At 35.3% G+C, this 17736-nt stretch overlaps 3 protein-coding genes across 5 annotated transcripts in view; all 3 read right to left on the minus strand.

The window, feature by feature from the left end:
- Positions 1–31: 31 nt before the first annotated feature.
- LOC119190399 (transmembrane protein 126A-like) lies at positions 32–1709 on the minus strand. Its single transcript, XM_037442190.1, is given in 6 exon segments — positions 32–417; positions 674–802; positions 1077–1100; positions 1102–1164; positions 1167–1251; positions 1435–1709. Coding segments are annotated over 6 exon segments (669 nt in total). The 5' UTR covers positions 1548–1709; the 3' UTR covers positions 32–162.
- A 3539-nt stretch (positions 1710–5248) lies between these two features.
- LOC115451819 (transmembrane protein 126A) lies at positions 5249–7307 on the minus strand. The gene is made up of 4 exons (XM_030180200.2): positions 7048–7307; positions 6693–6864; positions 6026–6154; positions 5249–5574 (listed from the first exon to the last, which is right to left on the minus strand). Exons 1-4 carry the CDS (start codon positions 7158–7160, stop codon positions 5320–5322), a joined length of 669 nt encoding a protein of 222 aa, XP_030036060.1. The 5' UTR covers positions 7161–7307; the 3' UTR covers positions 5249–5319.
- A 1518-nt stretch (positions 7308–8825) lies between these two features.
- The window catches only part of LOC115451818 (probable phospholipid-transporting ATPase IF), a 33343-nt gene continuing 24432 nt past the window's right edge, over positions 8826–17736 (minus strand). For all 3 annotated transcript variants that reach the window (XM_037442186.1, XM_037442187.1, XM_037442188.1), the window contains 12 exons: positions 17395–17700; positions 16710–16957; positions 15377–15817; positions 14918–15089; positions 14449–14639; positions 12725–13006; positions 12084–12220; positions 11542–11677; positions 11107–11252; positions 10710–10877; positions 10252–10407; positions 8826–10050 (listed from right to left, as the gene is read on the minus strand). In XM_037442186.1, the coding sequence (XP_037298083.1) occupies positions 9834–10050; positions 10252–10407; positions 10710–10877; positions 11107–11252; positions 11542–11677; positions 12084–12220; positions 12725–13006; positions 14449–14639; positions 14918–15089; positions 15377–15817; positions 16710–16957; positions 17395–17700 (2600 nt within the window). In that variant the 3' untranslated portion in view covers positions 8826–9833. The remainder of the gene's footprint in view (positions 10051–10251; positions 10408–10709; positions 10878–11106; positions 11253–11541; positions 11678–12083; positions 12221–12724; positions 13007–14448; positions 14640–14917; positions 15090–15376; positions 15818–16709; positions 16958–17394; positions 17701–17736) is intronic.

Consider the following 17736-nt stretch of genomic DNA (forward strand, 5'->3'; position numbering starts at 1 on the left):
ACAGGATCACTCATAGAATTCCTAATCAACATTTTCTGTTCAAGGGAATGGAGTAGGAGCTCCTAAAAAAGGAAAAGTAAGTACCACAAAAACTACTTTAAAACAAAAACATATAATATTACTAGATCTATATACAATCAACATAAATTAATACTTCCCATTTCAACTGTTAACACCTCCACCCCTCTCGGCCCTCTCTGCTATTAGTCTGCGTTCAATCTCCTCTATTTTATGCCTCAATGTGAAATTATTTTTCATTTCAAAATGCGTAAGTATTGCTGCTGCCACAGATTGGAAAATCGCGATGGCTGTTAATGTGCCTGTAAATGGTCTTGTCAGCTTGTGCACGAATTTCAAAACCACTCTTGGACCTTCAAACAAACTGGGCATCCTGGCTGTTGAGTATCTGCTGGCCAGCTACAAGAACATTATGGAATTTATTATCCTCAGTTGTATGTTGTCTACTCCCTCTTTGGGATTCAATCCTGACATAAAGTTGAAAAAGGAGCACAAAAGGGCCTTACGCTTAGCAAAACTATACACATCCATTAGAGGACCCTTATTTTAAGTAATCACCCAATGTTATAATACATATCATATACGAAAATGTAATTGTAATTCATAAATATAATTAGTATTATGTAAATGTTTGTACAAATGGAATACCACTCACCATGAGTCCAGTTAGTGGGGCCAACACCATGGGATATGCTATGCCAAGCCCAAGTTGTATGGCTGTAGCTCTCATTTCATAGCAGATTGGACAAGCACTCTTCATCAACAATATATCTGTTGACACCAACTATAAAAACAAGAATTCCACAAATATTACTTTTGTATTACAATATACTCACATTACTTCAGTAGTATTTTCATGAAAGCGGAACAAACATACATACATACATCCATCCATCCTCACAAACTTTCGCTTTTATAATATGATAGTAGGATTTAACAGTGGTAATTCCACAGAATTGTACTAACCCCAACAATATTATATGCAATCTATTACATAAATATTAATACAAGTCCTAACTTAGAAATCGCAGTTTGTTTATAACTAAGCAGTTACTTACATGTCTGTGGAGCGCTGGAGTCATTAATCCCCGGCATTACAGAAATGGGTATCACAGACGCGAAATACCCGTAGTTTCCTAACTTCAATTCTTACCACGATAATGGCTGTTTATTAACACTCCTGATAGAGCATTGATACCACCTAGCACAAATGGTCCGTACTCAAGGGCCCATCTGAAAGATAAGTAATTGTTTAATTTTATCTTAATACAGTTACAATAAGGGGATAAAAAGGACATTAAAGGCAAATAAATCCAAATTTTAAAACAATTCTAAATGGTTTCGACAATGTAAATGTTCAAAAAAAATTTGTTCAGAATAGATATATAGTGTTTATAAATACAATAGGATCCTTACTTATCCTTCACAGATTTCCAATTATTCACCAAGTCCCAAGCATACACGGTGGCTTCAAATTCATCTATAACCACTGCACCTTTTGGTATTTCCTTCGATTTCATTAATGCCATTCTAATTTATTTATTAATCCGGCACTTTTAATACGGAGTTTTATTGATAGTCACTTTCATTTAAAAAAATTACGCATTAAACACTGTAAATACTAGATATTTTGTTATTCAATCTAACTTAACCTACAAAAGCCGCATATTTGACAGAAAACTGTTTTTCATCATTTCACAGCTGATTGCTGAATTTTCTGTCCTTATTGCTCAAGGATGGCAATGGTACGGAATAAATAGGAAAGTCAATGGCAGACATGTTTATAATATTAATATTCTAGATACGGAATATAGTGTAGCTGATTTTTTTTAAAGAAATATCACCCTAAGAAGCTGATATTATTACGTTATATTTTGTCTCTGATTATTACAGGGTCGGATCCAGAGACCAATAAATGTCGGATCTACTCGGGGGGATACGGTTTAGTCCTCAGAATAGTTACTTGTATCTTACTTTAAGAACGGACGGCTACTGCGTGAAATTTATTATCTTTACAATATAAATGTAACATAATATTTTTTGATGACTGAGTGATGACCGCCAAGTGCCAGTCAGTGTGGCGTAGTTTGTTTTTTTTACCGGACCCCGCATTCAACACCAAGGGAAACCTGCAAACGGTATACTGGTTTCCTTCGGTTTAGCGACTGCAGGGCCCTGGAGGAAAGTTGGAAGAGGATAGTTGGGAAGGAAGTGTTGGGAAAGGAGAAGGGACCATCTCAGGATGGGCGGAGGCGAGAGGGCCAGTACAATGTTCCTAAATTTTCTTTTAAAATATTTTTCTCGAGTAATTCATCATAGGTTTAGTTAAGAATTTCAGTAATATTCCTTTATGAGAATATTATTCCTCTTATAAACAATTTCCATTTGGAAGATTAATATTTTATTGGATGTATATTATTAGGTGAATAAAAACTCAGTGAATGTATATTCATTAAATTTATTTAGAGGATATTAATTGTGCCATGAACTTGTCTTATATCTAGCTTATTCTATATTTACATTTACATATAATGTATGATTTAATCGCTATGCAAACAAATGTAAACAGTACCTATAACCAAAATAACTATGTAAGTAAATATCACTATTACATATGATGCAGGTATTATTAATTTTATTGTATTTTATTCATATTGTAGTATTCTTATTATATAACCCACTCCAATGGAGGATCGCAAGTGTAATATTCCTTGTCTGTTGTCAGAAGTTACGTACCTTGCAGACACAATTTGGCTTAGGTTTATAATTGGCTGTTGTACCTTCCTGAGATCAAACCACTCGGGGGGAAATTAGGTCAAAAAACCCACATAAATATTGCCCACACTGGGATTCTAACCCAGGACCTCCAAGTTCAAAGCCCACATACTTATGCTTTGACAAGGCCAACGAGACGAAACGATTAATTTATACCTACCTACACTATACAAGGCCTTTTGTAAAGGCAAAAGTACTTTGTACTCTTGTATTTTATATATCACAACATTTACACAACTTGTAATTATTTATGCATAAATTAAAAAATACCCGCAACGTTAAACGTGAACAAAGAAAAAAGTTATAATAACTCCTTAGTATTCTAATTTTGTGATGTTCGTACAATTTATAGTACCTACTTATTATTGTATCAATTTAAAAAACACAAATGCATGCTAAATTTTAATTCATTTTTAGGCCCATTTACTAAAAATAAATATGTTTTTATTTACATTAAATTAAATAATTATATTTTTTTATAAGTAAATACTTTTTTGTTGCGATATGTTACAAACACGCTACACTTTTAATATCTTTGTATTTTTATTGTTACTTCCGTGGACTTAATAATACATAGAATTGCTATTTTTCTAAATGAAACAATATTAAGAACAATGTGTAAAACATTTTATCCTAAAATCTAAGTACAAATATTATGTAACGTTAAACGGGGTAACAGGTATTTGCTACTCTTTTAAAGATTATAACTAAGTTATTGTCTCATTTAATTTTCACTAAATTTGTAAATAAACATTATGGCACTATTTAGCTCAATTTCACATAATGTGATACCTACTAGAATTAAATTCGATTTTCGAGGCCATTAAATTCGTTCGGGAAATATTTATTTCTCATGTTATTACTTACAATAAGTTTAATTTATTATAATATTCTACATTTCCATGCTATGGACAAAAAGTTCAACGATGAGTATCGGTAGATAGTATATTCCTTCTTATAAATTAATTCCTAAATTTTATTTATACTCCAATATAATTCGATGATAGGGGCGTGGAAACTAGCTTTAGTTCCGCTCCTATCTAATATTTATTTTAGCATTTAGATAACATTTTGTAAAAATCGCAGACACCTGAATGCACATATCATCAAAACCTCGTGATGAGGACCCCCTTCCTGCGCAAGTCGTGGGTATTAATAAATCTTCCACCGCCGTCTTGATTGTTTAGTAGCCACCATTAGTCAATCGTCAGTAGTATGTGTGTATGTCCATAACCTGGTAATACGGTCACAAGGGGTCCTTTCTAAAGCAAGGTGTTATTACAATTACTCTATTATCACCGTATTTTTGTTATAATAACATTTGTTGAACGGGCTCCAAGAATGTTCATATACAGTGTGTTCCAATTGCAGATCGCGTGTAATTGAGTACAGATATAAGTGCAAAAATATATAAGGTTTGTGGAATGATGTTGGATTAAACAACCAATGTATGCATGTGTGATCCAAGTTTGGGCATACATTTGAGTGTCGATATAAGCAATACACTGCCTTCATCGTCTTTAACGGTATATGTACTGAATAATCAAAAGTCTATGAAAGAATGTACGATTTAAATGATTTTATGTGACGCTCTGTTACAATTTGCTTTTCTCATGTTCGAGATGGTGAAAATAGATCCCTAAAGTTTCTTTTTATAGAACTGCATTCAATTAAAATGAGGTTGCTGCTATAGTTATTTTTTGTTATAAAATTTCGGAAACTGCATTTGCAACTTCTTTGCATGTCCCTCAATAGCTGTCCATCTCGAAAATGATAAAATCAACTAGAGTATATCTATATTTAAGTTCAATCGATAACACTTGTCACGAATATTTTCGCTACAGATACTAAGGTAAAATAAGTTTGAATATTGTTTTAAAATATATTTTGTTTAATGAAGGTGTGATTATCAGTTAAAATGTTTTTTTACTTGCAACACGTACAGACGTACTCCAAACGGTGAAATGTCCTACCTACTTGTAAGGAGCAGTTTTGAATGTGTTCAAAAACTTAATAAAAAGAACTATATTTCTCTGACAGTTGCGTACAGTTTGTTGTCCATTTTTTGTAATTCTTAAAAGTAAAAAATATAGGTTACTTTAAAACATATAAATGTTTGATTTTTATTTCCATATCATTCACACTTGATACTACAAAATATAATAAATAAAAAATCTAAAACTGGATCATGGATTTGGATAAAAAATGATACAAAAATAGATAAGGCCTGCATAAATATATTGTGCCTGTAAGGTACTTTTTATACTGAAAAATTGATTTATTCCATACTAGAATTATATGGGTGCACCTGCCAGTAAGATATTTTGAAAGCCTGTTTTTTCCCTACCCTTAGTAAAATCATGCACAGGATCACTCATAGAATTCCTAATCAACATTTTCTGTTCAAGGGAATGGAGTAGGAGCTCCTAAAAAAGGAAAAGTAAGTACCACAAAAACTACTTTAAAACAAAAACATATAATATTACTAGATCTATATACAATCAACATAAATTAATACTTCCCATTTCAACTGTTAACACCTCCACCCCTCTCAGCCCTCTCTGCTATTAGTCTGCGTTCAATCTCCTCTATTTTATGCCTCAATGTGAAATTATTTTTCATTTCAAAATGCGTAAGTATTGCTGCGGCCACAGATTGGAAAATCGCGATGGCTGTTAATGTGCCTGTAAATGGTCTTGTCAGCTTGTGCACGAATTTCAAAACCACTCTTGGACCTTCAAACAAACTGGGCATCCTGGCTGTTGAGTATCTGCTGGCCAGCTACAAGAACATTATGGAATTTATTATCCTCAGTTGTATGTTGTCTACTCCCTCTTTGGGATTCAATCCTGACATAAAGTTGAAAAAGGAGCACAAAAGGGCCTTACGCTTAGCAAAACTATACACATCCATTAGAGGACCCTTATTTTAAGTAATCACCCAATGTTATAATACATATCATATACGAAAATGTAATTGGGGGTATTTTTTGCCTCGCTCTAGTTGAAACAAATAACAAACAAAAGGCCTCGCAAAGATTTGCCATCTGAATGTTGATTAAGGCAGCCACTGACTCAAAGCCAGGGCCTTCCAAAACTAATACATTCATATTTTTAAGTTTTGCATGATATGCAATATTTTTAAACCCAATAATTTTTTTTTATCACAAATCAGTAATTCATAAATATAATTAGTATTATGTAAATGTTTGTACAAATGGAATACCACTCACCATGAGTCCAGTTAGTGGGGCCAACACCATGGGATATGCTATGCCAAGCCCAAGTTGTATGGCTGTAGCTCTCATTTCATAGCAGATTGGACAAGCACTCTTCATCAACAATATATCTGTTGACACCAACTATAAAAACAAGAATTCCACAAATATTACTTTTGTATTACAATATACTCGCTCATTGGATACAACATATTGGGATTTATTTGGGATAGAACAATACAGTATATCTAGGAATGGTAAATAATGAATACCAAATTATTTAGAGGAAAGTTGGAACGGAATGTAGCAATATTTATGTTGTAATTTTGTACCAATATCAAAATAGCTGTATGTCCCATATAGTACTCGCTTTTGCTAGCTGCTTCGCCGGCATGAAGAGGTTTTCCGGGATAAAAGATATTCTGATGTATAACCAATAGTACTGTAAAGTTTCAACCAAATTACTTCAGTAGTTTTTTCATGAAAGCGGAACAAACATACATACATAGATCCATCCATCCTCACAAACTTTCGCTTTTATAATATGATAGTAGGATTTAACAGTGGTAATTCCACAGAATTGTACTAACCCCAACAATATTATATGCAATCTATTACATAAATATTAATACAAGTCCTAACTTAGAAATCGCAGTTTGTTTATAACTAAGCAGTTACTTACATGTCTGTGGAGCGCTGGAGTCATTAATCCCGGCATTACAGAAATGGGTATCACAGACGCGAAATACCCGTAGTTTCCTAACTTCAATTTACTACGATAATGGCTGTTTATTAACACTCCTGATAGAGCATTGATACCACCTAGCACAAATGGTCCGTACTCAAGGGCCCATCTGAAAGATAAGTAATTGTTTAATTTTATCTTAATACAGTTACAATAAGGGGATAAAAAGGACATTAAAGGCAAAAAAATCCAAATTTTAAAACAACTCTAAATGGTTTCGACAATGTAAATGTTAAAAAAAAATTTGTTCAGAATAGATATATAGTGTTTATAAATACAATAGGATCCTTACTTATCCTTCACAGATTTCCAATTATTCACCAAGTCCCAAGCATACACGGTGGCTTCAAATTCATCTATAACCACTGCACCTTTTGGTATTTCCTTCGATTTCATTAATGCCATTCTAATTTATTTATTAATCCGGCACTTTTAATACGGAGTTTTATTGATAGTCACTTTCATTTAAAAAAATTACGCATTAAACACTGTAAATACTAGATATTTTGTTATTCAATCTAACTTAACCTACAAAAGTCGCATATTTGACAGAAAACTGTTTTTCATCATTTCACAGCTGATTGCTGAATTTTCTGTCCTTATTGCTCAAGGATGGCAATGGTACGGAATAAATAGGAAAGTCAATGGCAGACATGTTTATAATATTAATATTCTAGATACGGAATATAGTGTAGCTGATTTTTTTTAAAGAAGTATCATCCTAAGAAGCTGATATTATTACGTTATATTTTGTCTCTGATTATTACAGGGTCGGATCCAGAGACCAATAAATGTCGGATCTACTCGGGGGGATACGGTTTAGTCCTCAGAATAGTTACTTGTATCTTACTTTAAGAACGGACGGCTACTGCGTGAAATTTATTATCTTTACAATATAAATGTAACATAATATTTTTTGATGACTGAGTGATGACCGCCAAGTGCCAGTCAGTGTGGCGTAGTTTGTTTTTTTTAATACCGGACCCCGCATTCAACACCAAGGGAAACCTGCAAACGGTATACTGGTTTCCTTCGGTTTAGCGACTGCAGGGCCCTGGAGGAAAGTTGGAAGAGGATAGTTGGGAAGGAAGTGTTGGGAAAGGAGAAGGGACCATCTCAGGATGGGCGGAGGCGAGAGGGCCAGTACAATGTTCCTAAATTTTCTTTTAAAATATTTTTCTCGAGTAATTCATCATAGGTTTAGTTAAGAATTTCAGTAATATTCCTTTATGAGAATATTATTCCTCTTATAAACAATTTCCATTTGGAAGATTAATATTTTATTGGATGTATATTATTAGGTGAATAAAAACTCAGTGAATGTATATTCATTAAATTTATTTAGAGGATATTAATTGTGCCATGAACTTGTCTTATATCTAGCTTATTCTATATTTACATTTACATATAATGTATGATTTAATCGCTATGCAAACAAATGTAAACAGTACCTATAACCAAAATAACTATGTAAGTAAATATCACTATTACATATGATGCAGGTATTATTAATTTTATTGTATTTTATTCATATAGTAGTATTCTTATTATATAACCCACTCCAATGGAGGATCGCAAGTGTAATATTCCTTGTCTGTTGTCAGAAGTTACGTACCTTGCAGACACAATTTGGCTTAGGTTTATAATTGGCCGTTGTACCTTCCTGAGATCAAACCACTCGGGGGGAAATTAGGTCAAAAAACCCACATAAGTATTGCCCACTCTGGGATTCTAACCCAGGACCTCCAAGTTCAAAGCCCACATACTTATGCTTTGACAAGGCCAACGAGACGAAACGATTAATTTATACCTACCTACACTATACAAGGCCTTTTGTAAAGGCAAAAGTACTTTGTACTCTTGTATTTTATATATCACAACATTTACACAACTTGTAATTATTTATGCATAAATTAAAAAATACCCGCAACGTTAAACGTGAACAAAGAAAAAAGTTATAATAACTCCTTAGTATTCTAATTTTGTGATGTTCGTACAATTTATAGTACCTACTTATTATTGTATCAATTTAAAAACACAAATGCATGCTAAATTTTAATTCATTTTAGGCCCATTTACTAAAAAATAAATATGTTTTTATTTACATTAAATTAAATAATTATATTTTTTTATAAGTAAATACTTTTTTGTTGCGATATGTTACAAACACGCTACATTTTTAATATCTTTGTATTTTAATTGTTACTTCCGTGGACTTAATAATACATAGAATTGCTATTTTTCTAAATGAAACAATATTAAGAACAATGTGTAAAACATTGTATCCTAAAATCCAAGTACAAATATTATGTAACGTTAAACGGGGTAACAGGTATTTGCTACTCTTTTAAAGATTATAACTAAGTTATTGTCTCATTTAATTTTCACTAAATTTGTAAATAAACATTATGGCACTATTTAGCTCAATTTCACATAATGTGATACCTACTAGAATTAAATTCGATTTTCGAGGCCATTAAATTCGTTCGGGAAATATTTATTTCTCATGTTATTACTTACAATAAGTTTAATTTATTATAATATTCTACATTTCCATGCTATGGACAAAAAGTTCAACGATGAGTATCGGTAGATAGTATATTCCTTCTTCGTAAATTAATTCCTAAATTTTATTTATACTCCAATATAATTCGATGATAGGGGCGTGGAAACTAGCTTTAGTTCCGCTCCTATCTAATATTTCTTTTAGCATTCAGATAACATTTTGTAAAAATCGCAGACACCTGAATGCACATATCATCAAAACCTCGTGATGAGGACCCCTTCCTGCGCGAGTCGTGGGTATTAATAAATCTTCCACCGCCGTCTTGATTGTTTAGTAGCCACCATTAGTCAATCGTCAGTAGTATGTGTGTATGTCCATAACCTGGTAATACGGTCACAAGGGGTCCTTTCTAAAGCAAGGTGTTATTACAATTACTCTATTATCACCGTATTGAGTAGTCTGTCGCTTATTACTATTCACAGCCAGGTAATGCAAGTTACAAGGGGTCCTTTCTGACCCAAGCCGTGGGTATAATTCCATGACCGTGTCGAGTAGTATGTCACCGTGTCAGTTCACAGCCTGGTGATAAAGGCGGCGCGCGGCGGCGCGGTGTGTGCGGCGAGGGCGGCGGGGGAGGGGGGCGCCCGCGCGCGCCCCCAGCCGTCCGACACGAGCCGCACGCAGTAGTCAGGCACCAGCGAGCACACCACCACCGCCAGGTTGAGCAGTCCGAACGCTGCTGACGTTATCAGCCGCGTGTACGTACCGAGCACGTCGCCGTCGACTTGGCTGCACAGGAAATCGGTTTAGAACTATTGTTTGCGTCAGTAAGTCAATAGCAGCAATAGCAGCGAAGCGAGAATAACATTAGCGATAAAATTTGCAAATGTTGAGTTAATCAAGCAAATTTTACTGTTTTTAAAAACTAACATTGCGATATCACATTACCATATAATATAACATAATTAACTGCAACAAAACAGTACTTACAAATAGAAGATCGAGTATATGGTGTTGAAGAGCATGTAGGCGAGCATGGAGAGCACGAGCGAGATTACGAACACGAACGTGTGGTACCGCGCCTGCAGCCACAGCTTTAGGCTTACGATCAACATCAGCAGGTGGAACAGCGCCGCGCCGTACGACCTAAACAAATAGTATAAATTAGCTATATTATGCTATCTTTAATGCTGCAAAGCAATATCCCCTTTGTATTCTTTACGTATAAAATTGATATTCCTTTGGCCAAATAACGCAAATATGCCAAGTGTAGTGCCATCATAAAATGTTAGTATTTTTATGAAACGTCGTCAATAATTGGTCTTTCAGGCACCAATGTATTAGTATATAAACAGCAGTGATATATTAAGCTACTTTTAATCCAGAAAATACATGACATCTGTGGGACTCTTGTTCCAGCCCCTCGTGAGTTATTAAGAACAACTTACCATAAATCAACTGTCTTGCCGTCCATATTGATGACCGATGAGATGATGGTCAATTTGGTAAATAAATATATGATGATGGAGTGATATGTGGCGGAGAGACACCACGCCGTGAAATGCGACCACGACATCAACTTGTTTCGGGATATCTCCCTGTATAGTGTTGGATTTCTGAAAAGAAATGATTTATAAGAAGAAAATAGAAATTCTTGCCGTATGCACTTATATCAATGTCATTACCATCTACATTATTTAGATATTTATAAGCGGGAGCTTATACATCCGTTGTTAAAGTTATAATAGGCATAGTTACTTATATGTTTTTAAAATTAATTCATGAAGAAAAGTCTATTTAATACATTTGAGTGGTTAAAAATTGGTAGTGTGTCAGGATACTTACTTGAGCAGCATCTCTGCCGGCCACCTCTGTTCCGTTACGGACAACACGAGACAGGGCAATGACGTAAACACCAGGTTGAAACACGTCAGATACATAGAGTCGTATATCGACTGCGTTGAGAACGCGCTGTGTATTTGGAATATCAACTGAAAACAACATTTTGGTTAGCAGCAGAAATTACCAGGTGTTGCGTTAGGAATTATTAAGAAACGGATACATATTAGCATGAGCGTAGGTAGATATTTAATAGACAGTCCCAATTATAATTATCTAACATAAATAAATACAACCATAAGTAGACATAGTATAGTAATGCAGAAGAGAGTGGAGCCCTAACCCCCTGCCTCCGACCTGGGTACGCCTCTGGATATTTGTGTACATTTTGAGAGAAGGTACGGTAGCATACTATTAAACAAAATAAAAAAAAAAACTTACCATAATATTTCCAAGGACTAAGTTTTTATAAAAAAAATAATGTATTAAGGTTGCTAATCGCTGATAGTACCAATGTCCCATCACTAGTAAAACTTTCTTTATCATAGAGAATTTTGTGAACGCGAAATCTGCTGACCTGGAAAAAACAATAATAGCTTTAATAATAGGCTTTTTCATTGTTGTAGGCACAATTTTACTTAACTTCTAGAAAGGTAATGTCTATCTGCACAGTAAATTCGCATTTCTCATTAACGTGACGATCCCAATCTTAATCTATAATAGATTTCGAGGATAATCCAATGAAAAATAAGTAATTTGTAACCGTGTCGAAAAAAAATCGTTCTGATTAGTCCATTTTTACGATCGATAAAAAACAATGGAATAGTTTATTGAAAACGGCAGTAAGTAACAAGGATCTTAAAAGATCCTGTTTTGGACTATCAGGACTACGAGGCTGTATGGCATAGATCTAAATTTTGATTGTCAGAATATCAATAGCACAGGTACCTATATGTATCAGTCTATGTTAGTGATGAATTTACCTAGCAGCTTGGTGTCCCTCCTTGCCAAATATTCCGAAGCCTACATGCGCTTCTTGTATCATCGATATGTCGTTAGCCCCATCGCCAATCGCCGCTGTTATCGGCCGTGAAGGACTGCTCTTAATTAATTTCACTATCTACAAAAAATAAATGATTACGTGACTTGTCTATACATTTACGATAATCAGTATTGGAAATAAAAAAGAGGGTAGTTATGGCTGAATTAGACGATTTGAGACTTTAGGTTTGGACGAAATATTTACCTTTATTGTGTAAAGATTTGCAAATAAAATGTTAGCTTCCATATTAGGAATTAAAGAAATATTGAAGTAAAGTGGTAAGTTAGGTAGAGACCGCGAGTGGTACTTTTTATTTGCCAACAAAAGCGAGAATAGCTTATGATTTATTTTCATAAAATGTAATCGGCCATTTTTAATTGCGTCGACAGTTCAAGGCATCGCGCAAATTTACTTGTTGAGAATTATTTATTACTATAAAAGTTACATTTACTAAAGTTGCTGAAGCAATCGTTTGCAAAGCTGATAACTTCAGCATAACGCTTTAAGCAACATACAGAATTGTGCATCACAACATAAAACAGATTTATCCATAATTCTATCAATAAGCAATAAATTTCTCACCTTAGCCTTTTGTATGGGCGACAGTCGACAGCACAGCACAGCGTTACACTTGAGCGATATATTGGCGAAGGTTGCGGCTGCTGGCGTGTCCAACACCTGGCTCATGCTCGTGCCGTCCACGATGAGCGTGAGCTCCTTGTAGCTCGGCTCGTCCACTATCCTCGAGCACTCGTCCAGGTGCGCTTGGAGTGTTGCGCCATCCTCGACTCCGATGAGAAACAACCGTCTGTCGTTCTCTGATATGTGAGCACATGACTGTGCCACGTTTATTGCTGTTTCCACCTATAATGGAAACGTAATGTTTAGTAATGATTTTTCGGATGTCGTAGGGGTAATAAGAAGTACAAAAACTTTAGGACTAGTATCACCGATCATAAGTTGTACTACTAGATTATCCCAATATTGACTTCGATAGGAAACTGAATTTCTCGACCTGCTATTTCACCTTTCTTATAAACCAGTGCCACCCATCCTGCTTTACTTTGAGACTTATTGTGAATATCCATAAAGCAATTTCGGTGACGTATTGCTTTATGGATATTCACAACAATAATAACATAATGCTAGGATTTTATGAATGGACCAATTCATGGACTATTTTAAAATACTGAAATAGTTCCTATTTGCATGAAAGTTTGTGAAGAAATTGAGCATAAAACGTTTGTGTACACTCTACGGGATCTATAAAAATATTCTACAAGATAAATCACGTTTGATAACCGAATCAAGGAACTATAAAAAAACAAGACTAAACAAAGAACTAGTTTATCTGAGACATGGCTCAGGAGATTTAGATTAAAGAGGGAATAAGATAACAAACAGTTGATCAGTCGTTAACACTATAGCTACTTTTGCATTCAAATATATTGCGACGATTTTTTTTTTGACGATTCGAACTTCCCGTTCGCCTGATGGTAAGCGATACGACTGGCCATAAACAGTAGAAACATCATCCAACACCTGGAATTACAAAGTATTGTTTGGTATTCCACTGCACTCGCCATCCTGAGACATGAGATATTAAGTTATATATTGTCCAGTAGTTACACTGGCTAGTGTCCTCCAAACCGGAACACAACAGTCACTACACACTGCTTCTTGGCGGCAGAAATATACATTGCGGTGATACCTACCCAGTCCGATCTCACATATAAGACCTACCACCAGTATATTGAAATGTTTTATTTAATAGCTCCAGAGCTAGAAGAGAGAAGGTTCAGACCTTCGATACGTACACGTACAATATTGAACGATGTTATGGCTCATAGAGAATTGTTCAAAACGCAGCAGCAAAACATTTTTTTATAAGCACAAGGCAAAGTGACTCCATCGTATCCGATGGTAAGTGAAGTGGCTTCTAGATAATGTACCGATTGGTGATAGACGATTATCGCTCGGCACTCAACACAATTATGACTGCCTATTCGGAACCGAATGCACATGCTGAACCAGGAAAGCGAAACGTTTGCGAAAGTAGACTATGTCCTTTTTTGAAGTTTAAGCAATCATTTTCATGACCATCTCTAGTCAGTCAGTTACACTTTATCTGAATTCCAGTACGTTTATCATTAGGTGCATTGGGATCATTTTGGCGTATATTTATATAAGAAAATAAATTAACCCCAGCAAATTTAAAACTGTCTCAGTAGCATTAAAATCGTAATAGTCAGAGTTACTTTCAGATCAATAATATGGATAAGTCTTTATATAATCTTTTAACTGACCTTGTCTCCAGTGAGCACCCAGGTCTTGACACCAGCTCGCCGCAGCGACGCGAGGGTATCAGCTACATCATCTTGGAGACAGTCCTCGACTCCAGTCGCTCCCACCAGGGTTAACTGCTTCTCTAGTATCCTATACTGTTGAGTTATTTGTTGCAGAGCTTCTGCATTCTTGCCATCTATCTTTTTTATATCTTTGGAACGAAAGATTTTGTTTATGATTAAAAATATATATAAATTATTATGGCCTGTGAAAAATAATAATTTCTATCCGCTTTTTAATAGGTGAGTGACTCGTTTCATAATTTACACTTTAAAGATTTGATATTATTAAGGTTATTTATTTTGTAGCTTTTTTATTATTATTTTTTTTTTATTAAACTCGCTTGAATAAAAGGATATCAACGTAATTCACAAGGGCCTTTAAAAAACTATTTCGAATATAAAAGTCTTGTAACATTTAAATACTTACTTTCTGCTACCCTGGCATATTCCTCTTCTGGTATTTCTCTGTAAGCTACGGCCAACGTCCGAAGACCTTTGTTCGCGAACATTGTAATATCTCTATTGGTATCTTCTATGAGTGCAGTGTCCTTGCAGATGGGAAATACTGAGCTTTCAGCACCCTTGCAGAACAGCCAAATCTAAGGGAGTAGGCCAAGAATCAATAATAAGATCCTCTACCTACTTAGAAACATTGTAGATATCTATAAGTCTCGGGGTATTTTAGGAATTAAGTATTATAGTAATTTTGTAAGCTAAGGCAGATTACACGAGTAATTGTAATATAATTCGCCCAGGGTTTTCTGTAGGCTGTAAGTCGTAAGAAATGAGGTAAATCTTTCCACATATAGAATACAAAATGACAATAATTTGTTATAGCATGACAAACAATGAAGTTGATAAAACTGATTATTAAAATTTAATTTACCTTTCCATCCTTATCTCTAACTATCACAGACATCCGTTTCCGTTCCGACGTAAATTCGATCACTTGTAACCTCTCGTACATTTCTGTATTTTCACCTATCTTTAACAGCAGATTGTTGCCTTCTTCGCCTAGAAACGTAACTCCTACTCGGTTAGCCACTTCTACTAGCGCTTTCTCGTCAGGACTACTGCCTTGGTAGTCCATGGTGCCTCCTGCATTCCCTAAGAGAGTGTTCCATGAGATATTGTCTAAACCATTTGTTCCGTTTGTACCATTGACACCATTCACGGAGGCGCTCTTTATCTTCTTTCTTCGGAAGAAGTTCATGAGCTGAAGATCTCCAGTGCCAGAGAGCTTCGCGCTCATTTTTTTCATATCCTCACTAGACACTTGCACGGAATGGCACAGAGCGAGCATTGTGAAGAAAAATTTGATATCTGTCTGGAATAGAAAACAATCCGTGTTATTTGTATTGATTGTTTATACTTAGTAGCTTTTATTTGAAAAGGTTTTCTAGACCCTTTTGAAACCTTTTTTTGGGACATCGTAGTTTTTAATGTAGAACAAAATATGTCTTATCACCGGGCAAAGGTATCGATCAACTATCAATGCATCAATGTCCCGCTGGCCAGCGTGTCATCTCTTGGCTAGCAAAGTTTAAAAGAAAGTACACTTAATGGGGACACAAAGATGTGCTCATCATTCTATTCTAGTATTGAATTATCTATGATTACCTACCTTACTGGAATCAACCCATTCATATGACAGTTAAAAGTCTAGAGCGTGTTAACCAATTAAAAGTGCTTAGGTCATCTTACGTAATATATTCTCTTTATATAATGATCTCATTCCATGAATACCGAGAAGAGAGTTATCGAACACATATCAATGGATTTCCCAAGGTATCGAAAACGTGATTACAAATTTAGTTGTCATGATAATATTAAAAGAATATTTTTATCAGTGCCAAGTTATGTTATCATTCATCATCTCATTCGTTGAGCAGTCTCTTTGGGCTCTGAACTTTAGAGTTCGTACATTCGATCAGTCAATTGAAAACGATGTGATGTTTCTATTATTTACTGAAGGGAATAGCAAAGGCGCAACTACAGTCATCCACTTTTCGTCAGGCATACTCCGTCTCATGATACGAGAGGGGGCGAGCCTATTGCCATATAGGCATAACTTCCAGACTTCGGGCTGATACTGATTGAAAAAATGCATTATCAAGGACACCTTGTACCGCGCACTCAATACAACTACACTACAGAGGCAAAATATAATCTAGGCTATAAGAACAACAGTATACAAAATAAAAACAACAATAACTGACCTGAAGGACGTCAACGGGTTCGCCAAATCTCTCGGTATCGTAAAGTCTAGAGTCCCTCTCCTCGTAGACGTGACCTTTGATGGAGCAGGCCTTGAACACCATGAGGTTTTTGGTAAGAGTGCCGGTCTTGTCTGAGAACAGCACTTCCACCTGACCGAGTTCTTCGTTCAGGTCGGAAGTGTTGGCCATGGCGGGTCGGCCGGTCTCCTCGCAACGGAGGTCTTCGTCCCAACCGATGAAGAGAGCACCTACGGAAGAATTACCGGCTTAATTTGAGGCTGTGAGTAACTAAAAGTGTTGACCTAACAAAGGTTGTATATCTTAACGCAAAGTGACTTAAAAACATCACTTATCATATGTAAGATTTATGATAGAATCAAAATAAAACTTGAAAAATATTTAAGATCTAAAGATGATTTCAGATTAGGATCAATACCTCACGCGGTTACGGTTTCACCCAACGTGCGACTGTATTAACCCGTTATCAAACGACACGATAAGTATTTTCTATTTGTTTGTTCATGTTTATTTCAAAATTATTGAAGTTATATTGCAAAGATGTTCATTGGCCGGTAGGACTTCTAGGTTTTCTTTTTCTACGCTATATTTTATACTGGAAATGGTATTTTACGCAGACGAGGCAAGCAAAAAGTAATTATATTAAATTTATATATTTTATACTTACCAATAAATTTATACAATTCTATAGTAACATATAAGGACATAGGAATGATATAATAGTAGAGAAGTAGGAACGAGAAGAGATCTTGTAGTATGTAGGAGATAGGCGGTGGGAAGGGAGGCCCTGGTCCGAGGTACAGGTCGCGCTCAGGGTTGCGTTGCTCGATGAGCAGCTTGGCCGCGAGGGAGACGAACATCTCCACCACAAGGACTAGAATGAAGAATAAAAGGAACCCGTTGACGGCCAGTTCACACGACGAGAACTTGTTACCAGTGTACTTTGAGTTAAGAGCTAGCTTGGTTTCTTCTCCTGCAACAGAAATGAAAAACAAACTTTCTTTTTAAA

Source organism: Manduca sexta, chromosome 24, assembly GCF_014839805.1.
Source record: "Manduca sexta isolate Smith_Timp_Sample1 chromosome 24, JHU_Msex_v1.0, whole genome shotgun sequence".
NCBI lineage: Eukaryota > Metazoa > Arthropoda > Insecta > Lepidoptera > Sphingidae > Manduca > Manduca sexta.

What these genes read in the sequence shown, in the direction of transcription:
- LOC115451819 (XM_030180200.2), bottom strand. Translation starts at nt 7,160, where the DNA reads ATGGCATTAATGAAATCGAAGGAAATACCAAAAGGTGCAGTGGTTATA. An exon ending in CTCCAGCGCTCCACAGACAT is followed by an intron (nt 6,155 to 6,692) that starts GTAAGTAACTGC and finishes TTGTTTTTATAG; the next exon opens with TTGGTGTCAACAGATATATT. An exon ending in CCCCACTAACTGGACTCATG is followed by an intron (nt 5,575 to 6,025) that starts GTGAGTGGTATT and finishes ATGTTCTTGTAG; the next exon opens with CTGGCCAGCAGATACTCAAC.